General features: G+C 38.7%; 2 protein-coding genes across 7 annotated transcripts in view; one reads left to right on the top strand and one right to left on the bottom strand.

Moving 5' to 3' along the window:
* The window catches only part of MUC6 (mucin 6, oligomeric mucus/gel-forming), a 60,005-nt gene extending 53,698 nt beyond the window's left edge, over positions 1-6,307 (top strand). Inside the window, exons 41-43 of the mRNA XM_052812063.1 lie at positions 779-1,113; positions 4,218-4,320; positions 6,130-6,307. Of these exons, the coding sequence (XP_052668023.1) occupies positions 779-1,113; positions 4,218-4,320; positions 6,130-6,307 (616 nt within the window). The remainder of the gene's footprint in view (positions 1-778; positions 1,114-4,217; positions 4,321-6,129) is intronic.
* Positions 6,308-10,154: 3,847 nt separating this feature from the next.
* Positions 10,155-20,754, bottom strand: part of AP2A2 (adaptor related protein complex 2 subunit alpha 2) — a 46,092-nt gene continuing 35,492 nt past the window's right edge. For 3 of the 6 annotated variants that reach the window (XM_052812064.1, XM_052812067.1, XM_052812070.1), the window contains exons 14-23: positions 19,831-20,004; positions 17,741-17,904; positions 15,917-15,994; positions 14,930-15,012; positions 14,066-14,155; positions 13,098-13,221; positions 12,190-12,306; positions 11,914-11,983; positions 11,120-11,254; positions 10,155-10,306 (exon numbers count right to left, since the gene is read on the bottom strand). In XM_052812064.1, the coding sequence (XP_052668024.1) occupies positions 10,229-10,306; positions 11,120-11,254; positions 11,914-11,983; positions 12,190-12,306; positions 13,098-13,221; positions 14,066-14,155; positions 14,930-15,012; positions 15,917-15,994; positions 17,741-17,904; positions 19,831-20,004 (1,113 nt within the window). In that variant the 3' untranslated portion in view covers positions 10,155-10,228. Of the gene's footprint in view, positions 10,307-11,119; positions 11,255-11,913; positions 11,984-12,189; positions 12,307-13,097; positions 13,232-14,065; positions 14,156-14,929; positions 15,013-15,916; positions 15,995-17,740; positions 17,905-19,830; positions 20,005-20,754 lie in introns of all 6 variants that reach the window. The other 3 variants (XM_052812068.1, XM_052812069.1, XM_052812066.1) reach the window with 2 other exon arrangements.

Raw genomic sequence — 20,754 nt, 5'->3', positions numbered from 1 at the left:
CATGCTGAGTAGTGAAATGGGGGGGAGGGTGCGTGTGTGGAGTTTTTCCCCCAGTAGCCGTTGCTCAGAGACTAGCTGGGCATTGGCCACTGGTGGGAGGGGCAAAGTGATTGCCTTTGCATCTTACGGATGGTTTGGGGTTTGTTTTTCCTTTAGTTTCTTCACTTCTGAAAACCCTCTGTATCTGGACACGTGTGGGGTTTTTTGCTCTTACATTTCTGATTCTCTCCCCATTCCCACTGAGGGGCAGTGAGTGCGTGGCTGGCTGGGTGCTTAGCATCCAGCCAGGGTCAATCCACTGCTGACTGGCACACACGCTGGCCCCAGCTGGGTCTAAGCAGGATGGAGAGGCTTAGGGAAGAAGCCAAAAGCCCAATCCTCTCTCTTGCTCAGCAAGACTCAGGGCGATACGGGGCTGCTTTTCTTGCCCGAGGCCCTAGCCCAGGGTTTCTTCCCATCTCCTTCACCCTACCCTCTTGGCTTGCCACCCTCAGTCAACCTGTGCTTTCCTCCCAGCAGCCGTCACCCACGAGAAGACAACCGTGCCACACATTGTGCCACCTCTGACCACGCAGAAGACCACCGCCGCCACCTCCGCCAGCAGCACCGCCAAGACCTCTGTCTCCAGGGAGGCGATTTCTGCTAGCACCGCAGAAGTCCCTCCGACAAGGACGTCTCCGAGTCCCAGCTCGCCGTCTGCCCACAGCAGCCCTCTCAGCACCCGGCTGCCATCTGCCACCACATCAACATTCTCTTCTGTTTTGGCCCCAACCGCCAGCCCAACGCCTACACCCCGCACTACTTCCACATTTAGGTCTGCTAAGAGTACTACATATTTTTCCTCTCGAAACACCACATTAACTCCACATGGCAAAACATCTTCATTAGTAGTTCCTACCAGTATCTCTGCCAAGTCCACTCCAGTTTTGATCCCAACTGTTTTATCTACAACAATTGCTTTTGCTCCCAGTGTTACTACTGCTTCTACAGAGTCAGTTGAAAGGACTTCTTTTCAAACGACAACATTAACCACTACCCGCACTGCATCATCTCCTTTCACCTCTAGACTTTCAACATCCTTGTCTTCTTTTGTACCAGTAACAGTGCCCCAAGGTAAAGTACATCCATGTCATTTCCTATATCATGTTTTTGTTTTTAGCACATCTTTCCTTTCATGAGTGTATGAATTCTTACATTACATATTCTTTAGCTACGATACCATTTGTATGCATTGGTGCCGTCTTTTCTTTTTGTCCTTTCTGCAGTTATTTTTTGTAGAGTCCAAAAGTCTTTGATTTTGTAATAGGTTCCCTGCTATATACTGATGTAAACATTAAAAAGTGTGAGTTAAGGAGGCTGAGAGGATGTGGACCACGAGAGTCACAGAATCGTTTGGTTTTTAATCTTAAAATCCCAGTTAAGCAGTGTAAGAAAGATGCCTTTTATTTGGACAGGCTATCTCTTGACTTACCCTACAGTCTTTCTGTTAGCTCTCATATACTCTTTCTGCACACTTGAGCATTTTTTGGTATCTCTTCTGCAGTATACTGTTTTCTCAGTTTTCAAGGTACAGTGATGTTTTTTGGCTCCTGTGCATAATTAAAACCTAATACGTTTTAACTGAAGGAATACCACATTCTATAATTTCTGCACCATTTCATGTTAAGGGAGGCACACACAAAGCAACATCCTCTCTGCTGGTTTAAATTGAACTGTCCTACTTTAGGATCTACAGTATAGGAGTCAGGAACACTCGTGTGGCTGAACAGCAGATATCTATAAATTTTTAACGGTAGTCTCTGTAGGTAGCAGAGGCCTAGTTTTATAGTCCTATTTAGAAACAGTGATAGGTTTAGATACAGGTTTTATTCAACAGTTCCTAGGATATGGATTAACCCTTCTAAGAATAAACAAGAATGACATATGCACTGTTTTATCTGTGAATGGAAGGTAGATTTTCTGTGTGTTTTTTTTTTGTATGTTGTTTGTTTTAACTCTTCTGTGGGTCCTCAAATACTGGTTAACATCTCAATTTCAGCTACTTAGTTTCTCCTTTGTTGAACCCTCCCAAAAGAGAATGCAATCTGGAAAGTGTACTTTTACCATATCATACTGCCTTCTTTTCTATTGCCTTCTCCACTGTCATATACCACTTTCACTGTTCGTTCTCCTTTTCTGTGTGTTTAACTCCTAAAGAAGGTACCACCTCACCTCCAACGAGTTACAGCCTTCGCTTGCCTTGTCTTTTTCAAGAATTAGGAGGGATGTCTGGCATCATAATAGGCCTGCCGTTTTCTACTCTGCTTAATAATAAGTATTTGCATCTTTTTATCTTTGAAGCACCTGTTCAAAATTTTTCCAGACATATATGCTATTTCTTTAGTTGTTGTGAGTCTTCACACACAGTCCTCCATTCCGTTGTTACAATCAGATCAGCTGAACTAGAAACTTATCTCTAACAGTGACAAAAAATGAACAAAGAGGAACACCATGCTTAAGTCATCCAAGACACCACCTACTGAGTCTTACTGCAGAAGACTGATTTACACAAAGGGTCCTAAATAGTCAACTAAGGAAATTGTATTTGTGGTTAACTACTACTCTCAAATGGTGATGTGAAAATTGATATATAACAGCAGGTACAGTCACCTGTAGCAGAACCTTTCATCTCTGTTTTCACCGTTAGCCTTGGCAGCAGTGCGCAGCTCGTACAGGTCAGTCAGCTCAGCCACAAGGCATGGCAGAATTATCTACCTGCAGAGCAAGCGACTGAATGCAGTCTGTCCTTCCTCCCAATGTTTTACAAGTAATGCAGTACCAAAGAGGCTGGTTTCAGGGTTTTTTTTAGCAGAAAGGAGGCTCAAATTGACTGTGTGAGTGTCAGGAAGTCACGGTTTGTCTTAAGGAGATGGGATTCTTTCTATTGCCCCACTCCCTTGGACCCTGCTTTCACTGACTGCATCCTCATTATTTTCACCTCACAGAAGAGGAATCCACATAGGAACTCTCATAAGCAGGATTTTTCCCCAGTATAATTATGGTTTTGGTGCCTGCTTTAGATTTTGTTCACATTCTTTTTCTAAGAGAAGTGCTTCTGAACAGTATCTTCCCAACCATACCATTACTGGGTTTGTTCCTTGCAGTTAACAGGCAATACCTCCCACTATTTATTTCATGAGTTCAGAAAGTTGGTAACAAGTTCTTCTCCTTTCTCTGCACATTTTTCAGCCCTAAACTGAGCCATTCTGGTACCTTTCAGTTCAGAAACATAAGTTAAATACTGGTCTAGCTCTTCATTTATGAGATACAGGTATAGTACCTTAGTCCAGCATCCAGTTATTAGTTGCCTTCTTTTCCAAGGACAAATCCCCAAATTCCTTCTACAGTATTAACTGAGTCTTCCCTGAAACAATATTCAAGTTTCAACCATAACCTTTTTTTCAAGCAGGGAACCTGAATGTGCTCAGAAGAGCATTGTACAGGAGCAGCACAAGAGGTGCATGAATTGCCTTCATAGTATTCAACATCTTTGTTCTCCTTAATATAAATTTCAAACACAATCTTTAAACTCATTGGAAAACCTGTGTTTGCAGTCAGCTTTTTGCTTCACAAAGTGCTTAGTGTCTTCCTGCAAGTCAGGAGAAAATGCAAGATCTATACATATAATCATTACCTGGTATGGAGCATTATGCATTCCATCTAGTGAGGAAAGACTGACTGTGCACAGGCATTTAAGTTGTGAACTTCTGGCTGCCTATAAATAAATAAATCCTTAAAATGATTAAATTAAGCTTTTTTCAAGTAAGTAAAATCCATTACAAAGTCCATTACACTTACAAAGTGTAACTAGAAATAATTCCGCCAGAATTAGCCAGCTGGTGGTTTTATTTGCATCTTTGTGTTCTCAGCAGTGGATTAGAGTTTTTTCCTGCTGGACTGAATTTACACTATATTCTTAACAGGAGTATTTTGCTCATTTGTAATTCCAGCGACCTGCATTTTCTTAGTTGCCCTCCAGGGTAACTCTCTCATGCACCTTCAGTGCCTAGTTTAAAACCATCTCTTGCTGTGTTACTCACTTGTGACTTAATTGTCCCATGTAATTGGAATGGTTTTCCATGAAACCCCGAGTATGGAGGCTTTTGGCATCCAGCAAAGGCTACTTGAGAAGACAAAGATAAATTTCTGCTATAATATTTTCTTTTTACATTTGACAGAGCATTGTAGAGAACTCAAATATGAAGAAAAAATAACTTACAAAGGCTGTTCTACAAATGTCACTTTAAGCCGATGTGAAGGATCATGTCCATCTTCAACAAAGTAAGGATAGTTGAGAGATTGTGTAGTACTAAAATTGTTTCTTTTTATTTGGCCATCTGTAAGTAGTGGTATTTGTTAACTGTCACACCTTTGTAATTCAGGGAGAAAAATGTGGTTGGCATCTATCCAGCAATATAATGTTGCAGTGTAAGCCAGCTAGCTACAAACAACACTAATAAGGTCATTTAGTACTAGGGATTTACAACTTAAACAAGGGATGTTGTCTCACTTGAAGTTGGTTTGTTTTGGTTTTTTGGTTTGTTTTTTTTTTTTTTTTAAACAAAACAAAACAGGGACCAATACTGCAGTTTTGGGGGGCTTTTTTGTTGGGTTTTCTTGTTTGTTTTTGAAGACAGAAGAGGTCAGTTAGACCACAAATACCTGTTTTCAAATAGCCAAGGCAGCAAAGTAAGAAATTTGTCTCACATAAATACGTAATGTCACTTCAGTTGTCTCATAACGTTCTCAGGGATATTTTAGTTACAAGTGTGATGTCTGGTTGGTCATTAGGAGACTACTCAGAGAATCAAGGCTTCAGTAAAACCAAAGTCACTGCAGCAGTGCAGCAGAGTTCACAGTTATTTGGGAAAAAAAATTAAAATTGTTATATTCCAAACAATCCAAGCAAATTACAATGTTCAAGAATAGGAAAGCAATGAAGAGTTTTGCTTTTGCAAAAACTAATTTAAATTAATGTTGAAGCTAAAAGCTATCCCCTTCAAAGTGAGTTCAGGTATCCCCCAGCATTTTGAAGACTGAGTAATTGACTTTGCATCTTGAGAGTTTTCAAAAGGGTTGTGAAGCCTGGAGGAAGATTTTTAGAGTTATTAAGGTTCACCACAATCACTAAGAAAGTTGTGGTTAAAAAAAAGTTTTGTTTTAATTGAAACCAAGCAGACTTTTCTCCCCTTTACAGAAAGTTGTGGTTAAAAAAAAGTTTTGTTTTAATTGAAACCAAGCAGACTTTTCTCCCCTTTACAGAGATTTTTACAAAAATATTTTTTCTGTAACTCTCTTGTTCCCATAGCTGAATTCTAGCCTACATTTATACAACTATTTATACAACTTCCCACCAACCAAAAAAACCCCCAAAAGATAGGAGCAAGTCCATCAGCACAGTTGGCTGAATGCTGTCAGAAAAGCAACAGTATAACAGAAAAACAGTACTATCAGAAGAGAATCTAAATCTCATCTGCTTATTCGAGCTATCACTTCACCAACCTATTCCTGTTAGTTCAGCAAGATATGTGCAAATCTACTTCTGCTTTGTTAACTGACCTCACTCACAGCCTAGAATCAACATTACGCAGTTGTGCAGTTGTCAGCTTAGATTCTGGTGCTGACAGTTCAGAGTAAGAAAGGGATTTTCCTTCCTCCAGGAACTGTGCAAAAGGAACATGCACAATTTAGCATCTTTGTTAAACAAATCATACCAGAGACCTTTTTGCAAACTCTAAGTAGTCCAGTGCACAGCTTGAAAAAAGTTTATAGTTTATGATTTTCAGAAGTGCAAAAGGAGAACAGGGAAATCAAATCCTGTTAGTTTTCCAGTAAGGTCTGAGGTCTAACAGCTCTAAGACCTTTGAAAAGTCTCTGAACTCCTGCAGTAGTCATCATGAGAACTTAAGAGTCAATTGCTGCTCTGTTTGTAGTTCTGTAGTTGACAGAACTGTTAAACTCTAAGGGTTGTGCTCTTCTCTCTAAACTTTCCACCATAAGAAAAAAAAAAAAAAGTTCAAATACTTGAAAAGCTGCAAGCCTAAAATGCTGTATACAAATCCTAACTGATCCTCCCTCTCTTCCAAACAGGTTGAATGTTGAGAAGATGATGGTCAACACAGCATGTGGCTGCTGTAGGCCACTGCAACTTCTTAAGAAGGAATTCCAACTACCATGCCAAGACCCAAATAACCCTGGAAAAAGGCTCATTACAGAAATAATTGTATTTGGTGGCTGTATTTGTAACTTTGACGGTTGCATACACTAGCCAGACCTCCAGATGGCCTCAGATACCAATTTTTTTTTTAATTAAACACTGATCACAATTTAACACTTCCACAGTGACTGCTCATTGCTGGGAGTTCTCTTGTATTGATTACACAGGATAGCCTTGCAGTGCAGCTGCCTGAGCAGCTACCTGGAGTGTCAATGAAGTTAACTGATAAAATTATTCCTGATCAGAAAGGGGTTGGGGGGTGCAGGGGAGGAAAAAAAAATAAAGAACAGGCAGGGTGGGGGTTGGGAGGGAAGACCATGTCAGACTGTCTGGCCTTGCTCAGGGCAATATTTAACCAGAGGATAAGAACTGACCTAGGCACTGTGCGATAATAGAAATTTGACTTTTGAATAAAGTAGAAGGAATTGAATTTGCTAACTCATTTCTCATCATTTGACCAATTATTTTAACTGAAAATAGTCTGTTAGGTTCACTATAGTTGAACTAGGACCTGTCGAATAGCCCATTACTTCACTGGGAGAAGAGACTACTGAGGTGACCTGTTCCCTTTTAAAGTGGACATAAGCATTTGTGCTTGCCATCCATACACAGCTGCTATCAGAAAGCAAAGCACTACATGAACCAAAAGCTAATTGTGAGGTTTCTATATGCACCCTTAGTGTGGTGGGACATTTCCAGAAACATCAACACAGACATATAGTGGCTTTCAGACAAAGCAGAAATTTGCAGGGTATTTCTCTGCAAGAAATCGAAGACAATACATGTCTGACAGGACACAGGTGGCTCACTCACAAGCGGTTTCTACTTGCTGCTAGTATTCTTTACTACTTTGTTTGCAATTCATTGAAGAAAAAGTTGTATGAATGCACAAAAGCTCATGGTGCCCAGGTGCTTTTTTTTTTTTCTTTTAGCAAATTTTAGAGAAGTGCTAAGAAGCTGAAACATACATTTAAAGCTTGAGTGAGGTTATTTAGCAGTTTAGATACTCTTCTTTTACAGCAACATCAACTTTTTTACAAGTTCTGCCTGTGTTAATACAGGTGCATGCTTCATAGCCTCAATTATACCCCACTGTTACACCAGTTTACTGCAGCATGCACTATACTTACTGTTGTTAAACACTATAGGAAGACAGATGTTACATCAAGTGGGTTTTTTTACAGCATATTTGTAACATGTGACCAAACACACCAAAACAAAAAGCCATAAACAAACTCAGTGGGGGAGCAGAAATCTGCAGGCCAGATAAGACTCAACTGAACACAACCCACCAGTAGTTTGCAGAAAAGAATTTACCGTTACACATCAATTGTTGTTCCATAACAACCATTTCACGCAAGTATTCTTTACAATTCCATGCCCCCAGACAAAAAAGGACAGTTTCACTACAGTTCTAATCATTTATTTAATCTTAATATGTTCTTCTGATGAATATAGTCTAATATATAGTCTTCTATATGAAAATTCTCCACTTAATTTGACAAGAACTTTGTTTTATACAAATAAGACAATCACCATAAGTATTACATACTGGAGTGTAGGTCAAGAATGAACATATGCTACCTGGTTTGCTATTCAGTTATTTTCACATGTCAATGCCTGAAAATACTGTACTTAAAAACAATAACACTGTTTACTGCAGAAATTACATTGTCTGCTTGACAGAATACACCACTTTGGTAAGTTAACCATCACTCACAAAAAAAATAATCAAGTATTTGTCCTTAATTTGTTCACTTTTCTGCTCATGGCTTCATTGAGCTGACATTTAATACAAAGTGTGAGCAGTCATAAGCTTAACACAGTCACCACTGAAAAGACACTTTCCCTTACCCCCATCCTTCCCATATTTTTAATGCACATTTTAGCACAGCTTGAACCAAAGCAAAGTGAACTGAAGTAGTGCAGTGTCTCAAGGTGTCCTTTAATGAGGGCACAGAACATTTTCAAGGGGACAAGATACACAACAGGATTTGCAAAAAAATGAAACAGAAGCTCCTCCCTGTCTTTGCTAAGACTCCCTTTAGTTCAGCACATCAGATTTTTAACATAGCAGCCAACAGCACGATTAAGATAACGGGAATAATAAAGAGACATATGGCATCCAAAGGACAAAACATAAGGTAGTCCATCAGTACTTTGCCAACTGCCCAACCTGACTGCAGGAACTACTCATGAAGATTTTCAAAGACAATGTGTGTGATCAAAGAGTCTCGATTAGCTACTTGAAACACCATAAAACAGCCAATTGTTCAAGAGAACTTTTGCAGAAACACCAGGTCTATAGCCAAGTTTTCAGTCATAACATCCACAGTTACCAGCCATTTCTGGAAAAACAAAACCAAACAAAATCTCCCCAAATCCACACACCACAGCCAAACCTTTGTGCCTCATTTTTCACTTGCACTCAAGTACAATCACTAGCCTTCAACCAAACCAAATTAATAATCACCCAGTTCCATCATTTAACTCAAAGCACTGAAGAAAAAAGCAAGGCACACTCAATCATGTAGAATCCTGTCCCCTGCTGTGCACTGGTCAGCATGACAGGAGCCTCATTTATATGTATTTTCAAGGTCATCACTATCACTCAAAACGTTTATTTCATGGGCACGCTTGGCTGTATGTGCTGTGAGACACCAATCCCAGGCTTCCTCTAAATAACCTTGAGGAAATCTTGATCTGAGGTTCACGTCTCATATCAGCAGTAACTGACTTCATTCATCATGACCTGCAGTATTTGCTGACAACTGCCCACAGTTTCTAACTGCACTACCTCAGCTGCTTTGTTTTAGAAGCCTTTGTTGCTCCTCAAGACTTGAAGAGCGTGAGCCAAAGTTCTGTCCACTTATTTCTGCAAAGAGGCTGCAAAGAGTTTGCTGATGTGGAACAAGTTGCAGAGGCTTTGGTTGTAAAAACCACTATAAAAGCTGAACATTTTGGGGCCTTCTACTCTCGGTCTCAACACAAGTCTTCTACACCATGTTGGATATTTGTACCACCACTGACAGACAGGAAACTGTTCAGATATCAGTTATTCAACCTCTCGAGTTTTAACATTACTGTGCACTGGGGAAAAACCCTATTATTTAAAGTTACATTTTCATCTGAAATAGTGCATGCCTTACAGCCCTTCAAGGGCCCATTTCTTCCCACTTCCACTTTTATACAGTACCAGACTCTGCAGTTAGTTATATCACATCATTAGAACTATTACTTGCTAAATCTGATGGGAAACAGAAAAAAAAAACCCCACAGAACAGAATATTTAACTTCAGTTTGACTAACAATGGACAAGCATGTACTCATTCACCCCCTACCAGAGAAGCTCACCTCATTATTTGAGATAAGCAGAAGGATTAAGAATACCTTTTCTGTTCAGTCCGCTTTCCAAAGATCAGAAAAACATTAAGATGTAAAGGATTACAAGATTAATACTTTTCACTTTAATCAGATTCAAACACATCTTGGAATCTGCCCTTCCATCCAGTACAAGGCTCGTGGCATTGTTCAACTTTACAAAGTTTTGACTCTACATTAACATCCGAATTAACCGTTACATCAGCTTCTTTCAGCTCAGAGCAGAGGGAGTACCTGTTAAAGGCACTAAGGGAGAATGTTACCAGCCATTTCCAGTTGAAATCCTTGGTTACCACATATAAATCAATTTCCCTTTAACAAGTTTAAAAGCCTGACCTCTGCAAAAAGAAAAAGCACAAAACTGCACTCCCACCCTTTGTGTAACACACTAAAAGCCATTTTTAATGGGAAAAGTCACTTCCCCGTACTGTACATTTTATAGTCTTAATTTCAAACAAGGGTCAAGTCCTATTAAGGCAGGGAGCCGGTATTGGTTAACACTGCAGTACTCAGACAGTGATGTACAAGACATTTATTTGCAGTATGATGACAGCGATATAAATGGAAAAACCCAAACTGACATGGTTAATATTAAAACTGTTCTGACAGCAATTCACATAATCTCTGAGATACAGCTTCTTTACTTGTTCGTAGTGTGAGCCTATACATCTGAAAAAGAACATAAAATATTATTTACTTTTTAAACACAGTTTGCCATCAAATGAACACAGAGTCAACTAGTGAAAGCTGCCAGTTACCTCTTACTTGTTTTGTTAGATTTGGTAGGAAAAAGACCTCAAGTTAAAACATTCAGAGGCAGCCAGCCAAGTAATACAGCTTTTTCAAACCATAAGCTGGAGCACACCTTCAAACTCTTGTTGAAAGTTACCATTGTTCTAAAATTTTTAGGCTTTAACTGCAAGGTGTTGTTCAAAATTTTTCTTTAAGAGGAGTAAATGTTGTGGAAAAGTCTAAACACTCTCTACCACCACTTCTTCAGAAGACAGGAGACTTCCAACCCAAAACTTATTTTTAGTCCTCAGTTAACTTTGGCAAAACCTCTATCAAAATGCTTGAGGAAAAACATTCTTAGCATTGTCTTTGTTTGCTTATGTTTTCTCTTTTAACCAATTATTCTTATTAATTTAAAATGGCAAAGGTAATTATACTTAATTTTGTCCCAAGGTGCATAAACCAGAAACATTAAACATTTCAAACCTTCAAGAGAAGATAAGACTCCACAGACAGTCTGGAATAATACAATGATGTCTTCCAACAGGAAAGAGAATTGCTATGAAGAAGCAGCTTACCAAACTGGGCCAGGATCAGCTGCTATAATTTCATTTCATGTTGGAGTCTGCAGTCACAATTAGCTATTGCAATAGTGATTTTAAATAAATACCTTAAGAAGTTTCAGATATACACAGATATTTATTTCAGACAAGAACTTGTATTTAAGCTGTAGATACTTAAACAGATTACCTGTGCCTGGAGGTTGGGTTCAAGGCGCAGCAAGCATCCAATCTGAGTAGTTTTTGTATGGATGATACCAGCACCAACAAAGTTAGCAGGATTGGGATCTACCTCCTCAAGTAGGGCTGACCCAAAGCCAATTATCTATGAAAGAAGCCCAGAAGATTTAGATGTGGGGACAGCAGGACATCAATACAAATTCTACCCAAGCACAGCCACCACCAACTAGCAAAACAAGTAGGAGACTAATTTTTATTTGAAGTGTTCAAGACATTAAAGAATTATCCAATACCAAATTTATTACAACAGATTTTTTGAAATGACAGAGTGACCCTGATAATGAACTGTTCCTGGGGAAAAAAAAAATGGTTCTTCTCAAAAACAACCGAGAAATAAGTTAAATTCAACACCAAGTCTCTCCTGTTTTTGATAAAGCCATTCCTGTCTTACACTAGTCACTTCTGTTTTGCCTAAGGCAGCCAGTTGTACAAAAAGTCACTTGGTTCATTTCCAACTAGTAACTCTGGTATAAATTAAGGCTTGAAGTATCTTCCAATTCAGTTTTAAGCACCGAATTGGTGTTTTCTTAAACAGCTTCAAGTTTTCAGCTGCTATTGAAAACTATCTAATTCAAGCCACACTGAGAAACAGTCCATTTAACCCAGCACTGCCAAGGGTCTGTTACACAACATGGACTTATGCTTTAACAGGATGATCCAATTGCCATATAAAACAAGACGTACAAAGTTTGCTTATACCACTACCCTTACGTTACGAATTAAAGATACCATACTACCACCCACCTTTGCTTTTGTGATCTCTGCATCCATTGGGTGTTTTGCTTTAAAGATATTCTGTACTTCTTGTTTTGGACTGCAAGACAAGGCAAGATGAATACATGGTATAACACCTGTATTATGTACAGCATTGTTCAACAGCAACTAATTATATCGGGAGAGTTTGTAACTCACAGGATTAAGTATGGGATGGGGCATGCAGCAGCTACATTCACAATATACCCGTTTTCTTCTCTTGGCCCACCACAAGAGCCCCAAGCTCAAGTACAGACAAAGTCTTACTTGCTCAGTTGCTTCCAACGCTGAAAAAAGTCTTGAGAAGACATCTCTGTCGGCTGGAAAAATTTATTCAGTGTGATGGGTAATTTTACCGAAAGGTTTTGAAATGTTCCACCATACCTGCATAAGGAATAGAAAGAACACAGTGTATGCAGCACAGTGTCAGCAGTCTCTCAGCATAAATCAACCAAGCAATTGAGGATGAACACTAAGGTGCAATTGTTTACAATTAAAATCCATCAGCTGCAGATAACGCTATTTCTAAGATACAGTTTTAATCCACTGTTTAATAAATTTATTTGCTCTGCTTAGATAGCACATGAAAGTGAATTGGCAGAACTCCTAATAAGGATTCTCTCAGTTTCAGCGTAGGTTGTTATCTTTCTAGATAGCACCCATCAAAGGAGTGAAAACACACCCCTGTGCAAACATACCAGTAAGAACCAGTTTAGACTAGAATAACAGAATGTAGCCCAGAAATCAGGATTCCCCAAAGGCTTATGCTGAGTGGACATAACAAGATTCTATTTGGCTGCATGCATTTCCAGTCCACGTTGTTTGCAGAAGTGTTCTTGGTTTCCAGAAGGGAGACATTACTGCATATATTCCTGTCAAGATTTCTTAAGCAAACAGGAAGAGTGCTGTTTTATACAGATAGTAGAAAAAGAAGTCAGAGACATTTTATCAGTAGTGGCTTCTTGATTAGTTTTTCTTTTTTTTTAATCACATTGTTCCAAGTGGATTCCCTACCTCCCCTAGTAGCTTAAAGCTTAGCTAGATCAATTTTTCAAGTAAGTCATCTACCCAAGACAGCTTTGCGTGTCCATATTCTACGCTTCAGTCAGAGGACAAGACCAAATCTAACATCTTTCACCTCATTAATTCACTAGCATTTGAATCCTGTGTTTTACCTGAATTGAATGTTCAGGAGTGGAGCTTCCATAAAGTCTGACACACATTCAATGTTCACAACCTGTTGAACCTGTGCACCTCCGTCCACTGTGGGGTCAACAGGTTTTGTCTGAAGATTCAGGCATAAGAATTGGTTAAGGAAACTGATCAATGAATTGATAACTTTAAAAAAACCCCGCAAATCCTCCAATAAGCTACAAGAGGAATTAGCATCGTGTCCATTCATTCTCTACATGCTACTGAATATTCAAAGCTCAATTCTTGTACAGCAAAAAAGTTTTGGTGGGGTTTTTTTTGGTTTTTGTTTTGGTTTTTTTTTCCCCCATACTGACACACCCAGAAGCAATAACCCCCACAATTCTCAGTTATTTGGATATTCTTAAAGAAAGATGCCCTCAAAAAGCTATGAAAGCACTGAATTCACAATAAAAACCACTGGACTATCTCATTTCAATGTGAACATTACAGTGACACTTTGAGTCAAACAAGCTTGATTACATGGTCTCCCGGAAATCCTAAATTTGCAATACCAAGCGTTAAGGACAAACTGTAAATTAAGAGCTTATTTTAAAGTATCATCATCTTTATGTACATGTATTCTTCTACCTCCATCTCAAGTCTGAGATTATCTGCTAACACAGGGCTTGAAGGACACCACATCTATACCCCTGCTACTTCATGACCGTGGAGAAAGCTATAGAATTGCATTACACATTTGTCCAGCCTAATTTCTCCTTATTTCAACAGTAAAATTTGTGTTTGTAACCAGACCTTTAAGGAGAGAATCTTCTATCTCTGCTCAAGACTTACTCTTTCTACAAGAACTTCAGACAGTTATCAGCAAGTTTATAATTTCTTCGTGTTCAAGGACACCATGCCTTGATCCAGCAGCTTTATTGTAATTTTGTGTGGCATAAAACACAAAACCCAAATAAGAACAGACACGGGCTACTGCATTTAAGGATATTTGACTGTAGGTCATCTGAGCAGATTACTGTTGGAGTAAAATTCAAGAACTGTGTTGATGTCTTATTACCATAGAATATGAACATACGTCCTAGAAAGAAAACAAAAGACATCAGGATTTTTAGGTATGTCATATGTAATCATATTGAACTACTTGTGCTTCAAGTACCTAATACATTGTCTTTCTACCTTTCTTTAAAACAATGTTTAAAAAACAAAGCATAATTTATATGGTTTATCTTACCAAGATATTCACAGTTCAAAATTAAATAACAGATAAAACAAACCATCAGACCTCTCCCACAGTAGCCATCACACAGGCAGTTAAATAATCAGCAGAAGTCTTTTAGTTGCCAGAGAACGTTACTTTCTATGTAAAGAAGCTATTATGGTACCAAAAGCTTGAAGGGGAGAAGTAATCAATCATAGTGCTGGCCTGTGTTTGATTCCCAGCTCTTTCCTAGATGTTTTTAGTATCTTGTGCATTAATGTACTATGCTAGACATGTCTGAAATGTCTTGTGTATCATATTACAATAAGCTATACTGTAGGATACAAAAGTTGAGGAGAATGGTCCTTTACAACCCTGGCTGTACCAGCCTTACAACTAGGCAGGAAGAGCTGGAGCTTACAGTACCACTTAACACTCCCATTTCATCTCAGCTACCAAAACAACCAAAAAGTTTAAGGAAACAAGAACCCACACAGAAGCCAGGGACACAAGAACAGTGAAGATCTTAAGACAGGTTAGTTCTGAAATCACATCTCCCTCAGAGTAGCTGAAAAGCAAGTCCTATGTGCAGTATCATGCTGGCATTGCCACTGATAATGCAGACAGCTAACCACCTGGCCTGAAAGATCTTACCCAGGTTCTGTCGAAATTCAGATTTCAATCCAATTTGTAGCAATTGATTCTCAAATAAGACTCCATTATTTTTACACACAAACCTAGGGGAAGAGAAGGAAAACGTGTTTTAAATTGAGCCATGTTAAACAATACTTAGAACCACAAAATTCAGGGTTTACACAGAGGATGAAGATTGTGGTTAACCTAGAGTGCATCAGTCTGAGAGAGGCCTTTGCAGAAAACTGCAGTTAAAAAAGACAATTTTACAACCAAAACCACCACTTGTAGGACACTAAAAGAACTGAAGTTATTTGATAGGATGTCTGAGAAACTATGAAGGAAGCCACAATATGCTAGATACACACACACACAGAATCTATAAAGGACCAGGCAACAGACTAAGATTTTTCTTATTCATATTCTTGACAACTTCTGAAACTCATTAGGTTGGTGCAGAATTGAAAAGTTTGAAGCTTTGACTGTTTAAACCTGAAAGAAAAAAGAATCCCTTGTTTTATCAGTTTTGTATCACATAAGTCAACTGAGAGCTGTACTATTTTTTTTTTCCATTTTGAGAGAGGAAGCCCATTCTGCAGTGATTTCAGTCCTTTCTGTCACCCTTCACTTAGAAGTAGAAGAGGTGGTCAGCAAACATCAGCCTTTTGCATACAAGGCACTTAAAACATACTCCCAAATCTCAGTGCTTTTGACAAGTTACTCTTATTTTTTTCCTTTATTTGTGAATAGTTACAAAACTTAATATACAACTGACATTGCCTCATTTTAGAGCAGTGTGTGACAGCACTGGCTCATAAAGGCAACTCTAACCTATGTATTTATGAGCTTGTCACAAAATCCACAGCATCTACAGAGGTGTTCTAGTCACAAGTCTGACAGTACACGTTTCTCTAGTTTTGCTGTTATTACGTTAATGCACAATATAGTTTTGCTTTATAACTATATTCTGGAAGTTGCCCAGCCTTGCAAGGTTTTAGTATTGCTTACTTGTGAAAAAGCTCATCAGCATCATGCACAGTATCAGCTGGTTCCTCAGAAACTACCTCAGATGAAGCCAGGTCAGGGCTAGTTCAGGCAGCACAAAGGAAGAAAGGCAGTAGCGACAGAGATAGGAGTTAGTAAAGACAGCTTAGTGCTTAGTTATTTCTTTTACCTCCTTCCTCAAAAATGGCACTACTGAGTTTAATGCATGAAAAATTTATTAGCTGCCCTAGCTCAGTACACCTAGAAAGGTTTTAGGCATTAGGCAATGTTCTCCCCCACTTCTCTCCCCCACCCCACCCCTCCCTGATTGTTAGGAACCAGCAATTCTTCCCAAAGACAGGAGACAGCTGAAGGTGTTCAGTAGCTTAAATTTCTACCTCTTAAAGAACAAAGTCCTTTTAGGTGTTTAATTGTGACAGCAAAAAAGTTTTAGTCCAAAACCATAAATGTAGATGTATATTAACTACTACCAATGTGTGCTTTGAAGCAGAGGTCTCAACAACCTCAGTGGCACTTCTATCTACAGCTGCACAATCAGTTCTTAAAAACACACAAGTATGAAGTGTAGGCAAGAATATACAGGCACACAGAGAATGACTTACCCAAGTAACAGATTAGAAACAAAAGTGACAACAGCACTAAAAAGAGGAAGGAAACTGTAAAAGGCAACTTCTCAGTATCATTAGAGGAGCATTTCATCATCTATAGACAGACCAAGGGGTTGGGCAATGCTAACTTTCTTCTGCAGAAAGAGAAAACTCTTTTTAGGTAACTTCTGCTTATGAAGCTACTAGTATTGGTTTCTTTTTTTCCCCCCCTCTTAAAAAAAAAAAAAGCTGTAACAAGCTTATGTAGCTTCTTGAAGTCTTGGTATTGTGTAGCACAATTAAGCATCGCTTATTGCCTTCCAAGAGAAACATAGGATCAAGTCTTAATCCCTGCAAACCTGCAACAATGCATTGCCTAGTATAAAATTTTTATGAAAGTCTCAATAATCCAGGCAGATTAGTTTCACTAATTATGTCTTTCATATTAAGATGCATCAGAACTTTGCCATATCATTCAAAATTTGGTCCTCAACAATAGTAACACAGTATTTGGCCAGTAAGATGACAGATTTTTAAAGACATTCTGTGATCTTATACTATTTATTTCCAAAATTTTAGCCAAATAGCATTTGAGTGTAGCCACAGTGACTTTTAATATTAGCAGAATTAATACCACATTGCACCTACACTATACTTGGTAATGTAATTAGGAAGATACTTGTATCAAATCACCTTAAAAAAAAGCACTTGTTTTTTTCCCCCTTTTCACACCTGTTTGTCAGACAGTAGCAGAACAATTTAAGTATATCTTGAAATTCTGAGCACCAGTATCTCTGGATATAATCCATCTCACTGTTCCATTATCAGCTTGCCGTAAGCAGACGGACACAAAAATACTTTATGGAAATAAGAATAAACATATTCTATAAACGTATAAGAATAAACATATCAGGCCAGATAACCCCCAAATTCAAGTTATATTGAGATACACAAGCAGCTTAGTTTAACAAAGCAGCAAAACCAGCATGAAAACTAGGCAACACTGTGTGGCTAATATCCTCAGGTTGATTACTACAGACCCCGTTTTCCCATGAGCAGAAATATTCAATAAAGATAGCACATCCAGCATAGAGTTCAAGAACACCTCTCTTGCTGCACAACTACCACCTAGGAATGCATTCAATAAGCTGCAACAAAACTGAAAGTTATCGTATGTGGTTTTTTCTCTGTTTTAACAGACAAATTCTTCTTCAGATTCCTTACAGTGTGACTCAATTACCTTGCAAAGTTGTCATCAGAACCAGGAGCAAGAGGTGCAACTGCAGAAGCTGAATCTGAAAATACATCCACCAGCAGGCTACCACTAGAGGACGATGGCGGAGCTGAATTGGTGAGAGGGGCAGCACCCAGACCCAGCAGATCCGCAGATGGAGAAGGAGTAGACTAGGGAAGACAAGACACTTTGGTGTTACACTACAGCAAAACTATAACAAAGCTGTCTTTTGCTTAGACAGCTATGCTATGGTAAAGTGCCTCTCCCCACCGCAAATCAAGCTTTGAATGGATGTAGGAGGCTTCATGAATGCAGTTATCACCTTGCATTTCAACTTAAGGTTATTTACAGATGTGGCTTTCTTTTTTCCCTTTGAAGAGAGTTATGTCCATCTAACAGTTAAATAAAAAAACCCCACAGTTCATCTGTGTAGAATCTGATTCTGCAGAAAAAAAGACGACAATATTTTTCTCCCTCTCGGTTTCAAGGGAAATTAAGTACTGCAGGGAATAAAATTCAAATGTGTTGCTTTTCTTTCAAGAAGAATCCAGCAAGAAAGGCAGTGGCTTTTACACAAACCTAAATTAAAACATCACAGCATCTTTAAAACTGATTATCAGTTTAATCCTGGGTTTTTGAAGCTTGGCAAACCTTAGAAACTATGTAAAACCTAACCAGCAAAAAAGCAGAGCCTGTAGCTAGTTCAAGCTGCAAACACTAAAGGTAGAGGCAAGACCTTTAAAAAATTCCCCCCCCCCCCCCCCCCCCAATAGAACAAATCAAGTAGCCAGGACAGAGTCATGCAAGAGAGGCTGCATATATGTGCCCAAGTCACGTGCAAGAACAAAGCACAGACTGTTAAACAAAACGTTCATGTATTAGACATTAGCAGCCTACAATACACCAGACATGCTGAAGGGAAGTCACGAGATGCATTTGGATTGAGGCTTACAAAACCAAAGATTTCAAACAACGCAAAGTTATCGTATACTCCAAAGACTGAATTTGATGCAGTATAACAAAAAAATTCCCTGGCAAAATAATTTTCAGAAGCCAACTGGTAAGAAATACTGAAAAGAAACAGTTGGAATTCCAATTTGAAATATATATATTCTTGGCATCTAAGCTAGGGTCACACCAAAGCCGCTGATGAAGGTAACAGAGTTTTACATGGCTGCAAATTGTAAAGTGAAGCTCAAAGCATAATGCAATTTTAACTGCCAGTCACCTCAGTCAATTTGGCATGCAAAGAAAATTTGGCAACTTTTCTGCTGGAAAGGTATTTCTGTCCATTCAAAGATGTTGCACTTGGAACATCTGCTCTTACACACTGCAATAACTAAGAGTTAAAGGATTATGCTTTAACAAACTGGGCAGGGAGTGTGCTACAGTATTTCCTCATCTTAGGTAGTCTACTACTACATCTCAAATGTAACTACAAGTTATGCTAGTCATTAAAACCAGAAACAAGTATTACATTATGGGAGCAATTCATCCTACTAGCTTTAACTGACAACAAAATGAGAAGTTTCAGCTCAGAATAAACAAGACGGTGGCCTTGTCTACCATAACTGAACTCAAATAGCACTGTCAAATAAACAGTAACAACATTACATAGATTTAAGGACACCTATGTTAAGTGTTGTCCACTTCTAGTAAAAACAGTAACAACCCGAAACAAGATGCAAAATATCTACCATGTTAGACAAAGCAGAACAGATGATACTTTGAAATTCAAGTTACTCCCTTTAAATATGTTAAATTTTATCATCTCACCTTCACTGCAATTTCACCAGCAAGGAAATTCCCATTTCTAAGTTAACAGCAGTATATTTCAAAGTAACAACGTAAAAGCAATTTTTTTAGGCTGCAGATAATTTGTCCCCATTTACATAAGATTTCCAAAGGAAAATTGCATCCAAGCACGCAGTGAGGGCAAAGCAGCTGTATGTTCCCCTGCTACTTTAGAGCAAACACCCATAGTCTTAAAATTTGAGATGAGAAGTTTTAAACCCCTAAAAAGCCACCTTAAGGAAACCATTCTTTTCTCACTTGCACACTGTCTGAATTAGTGAAATAACAGCTTTTAAACTCACAACAGCACTGGCATTGACAGAGGCAGGTTCAGCACTTCCATTCATATCAGAGCTCCTCTCCTTTTTGATCTCTTCCAGGTCAGTAACTGTGCCCGGGCCTTTCTTTTTCTTGAGTTTCGCCAAAATAGAAGATTCTCTCTCTGGAAAGGGAGGCATTTCTTCCAGCACTGTAGCCTTATCACAGAAAAAAGTGTATTAGTTAAACTTACAGAAAAAGTCAAACCAGCTTCTGAGTCTTTGAAGAGATACACCCTTATAGATTACATAAGGAAACAGCAGAAGTAATTATCCACACAGAAGACAACTACGCAGTTTATTGTACAGTGATGGAGTAGACTTGCTTTAAAAAAAAAATTTTTTTTTTAACTTTCTGAAGTCCTCCCAAAGCAGTTGTTTAAGAGAACAGGAGCATACCACTTCTCTGGTACAGTGCTATTAAATTAAATTTAAAAAAAAAAAAAAAAAAAAAAGAAAGAAAGAGATCATAGTAGACCTAATGGTCCTTAAGTCAAGCACTCCCAGACTGAAACCATAGAAGATTACCCAAGGATCTAGTCAGACCTAGTCTTAACAGCTAATGAATGCTTAAGTGTGCCATGCTCTGGCCAGACCTGCATCAGGTTAAAACACTGTAAACTCTGAGACAATTAAAAAAAAAAAAAAAAAAAAATCGGCACAATTACAAGTTTCCTGCCCACTATCAAGCAAGCCCTCAAAAACAGAGCACTAGCTTTTTGGTATCCGAGTACTGTAGGACCATGTACTACATCAGCCTTCACTGGCTTCCCAGCTCCAGATTAGCATGCTTCAACAGTCATTTGTCCCACTAAAGCAATAACAACTTCGGTTTTAGCTCTAAATTAAAGATTACTGTAGCTGAACCAGCTAGACTAAAAGAATCAGTGCCCACATTATGGATCCCTA

This window comes from Harpia harpyja, chromosome 16 (genome assembly GCF_026419915.1).
Source record: "Harpia harpyja isolate bHarHar1 chromosome 16, bHarHar1 primary haplotype, whole genome shotgun sequence".
Taxonomy (NCBI): Eukaryota; Metazoa; Chordata; class Aves; order Accipitriformes; family Accipitridae; genus Harpia; species Harpia harpyja.
The sequence above is the reverse complement of the archived record's forward strand: the minus strand, read 5'-3'. Positions and strand labels throughout refer to the sequence as shown.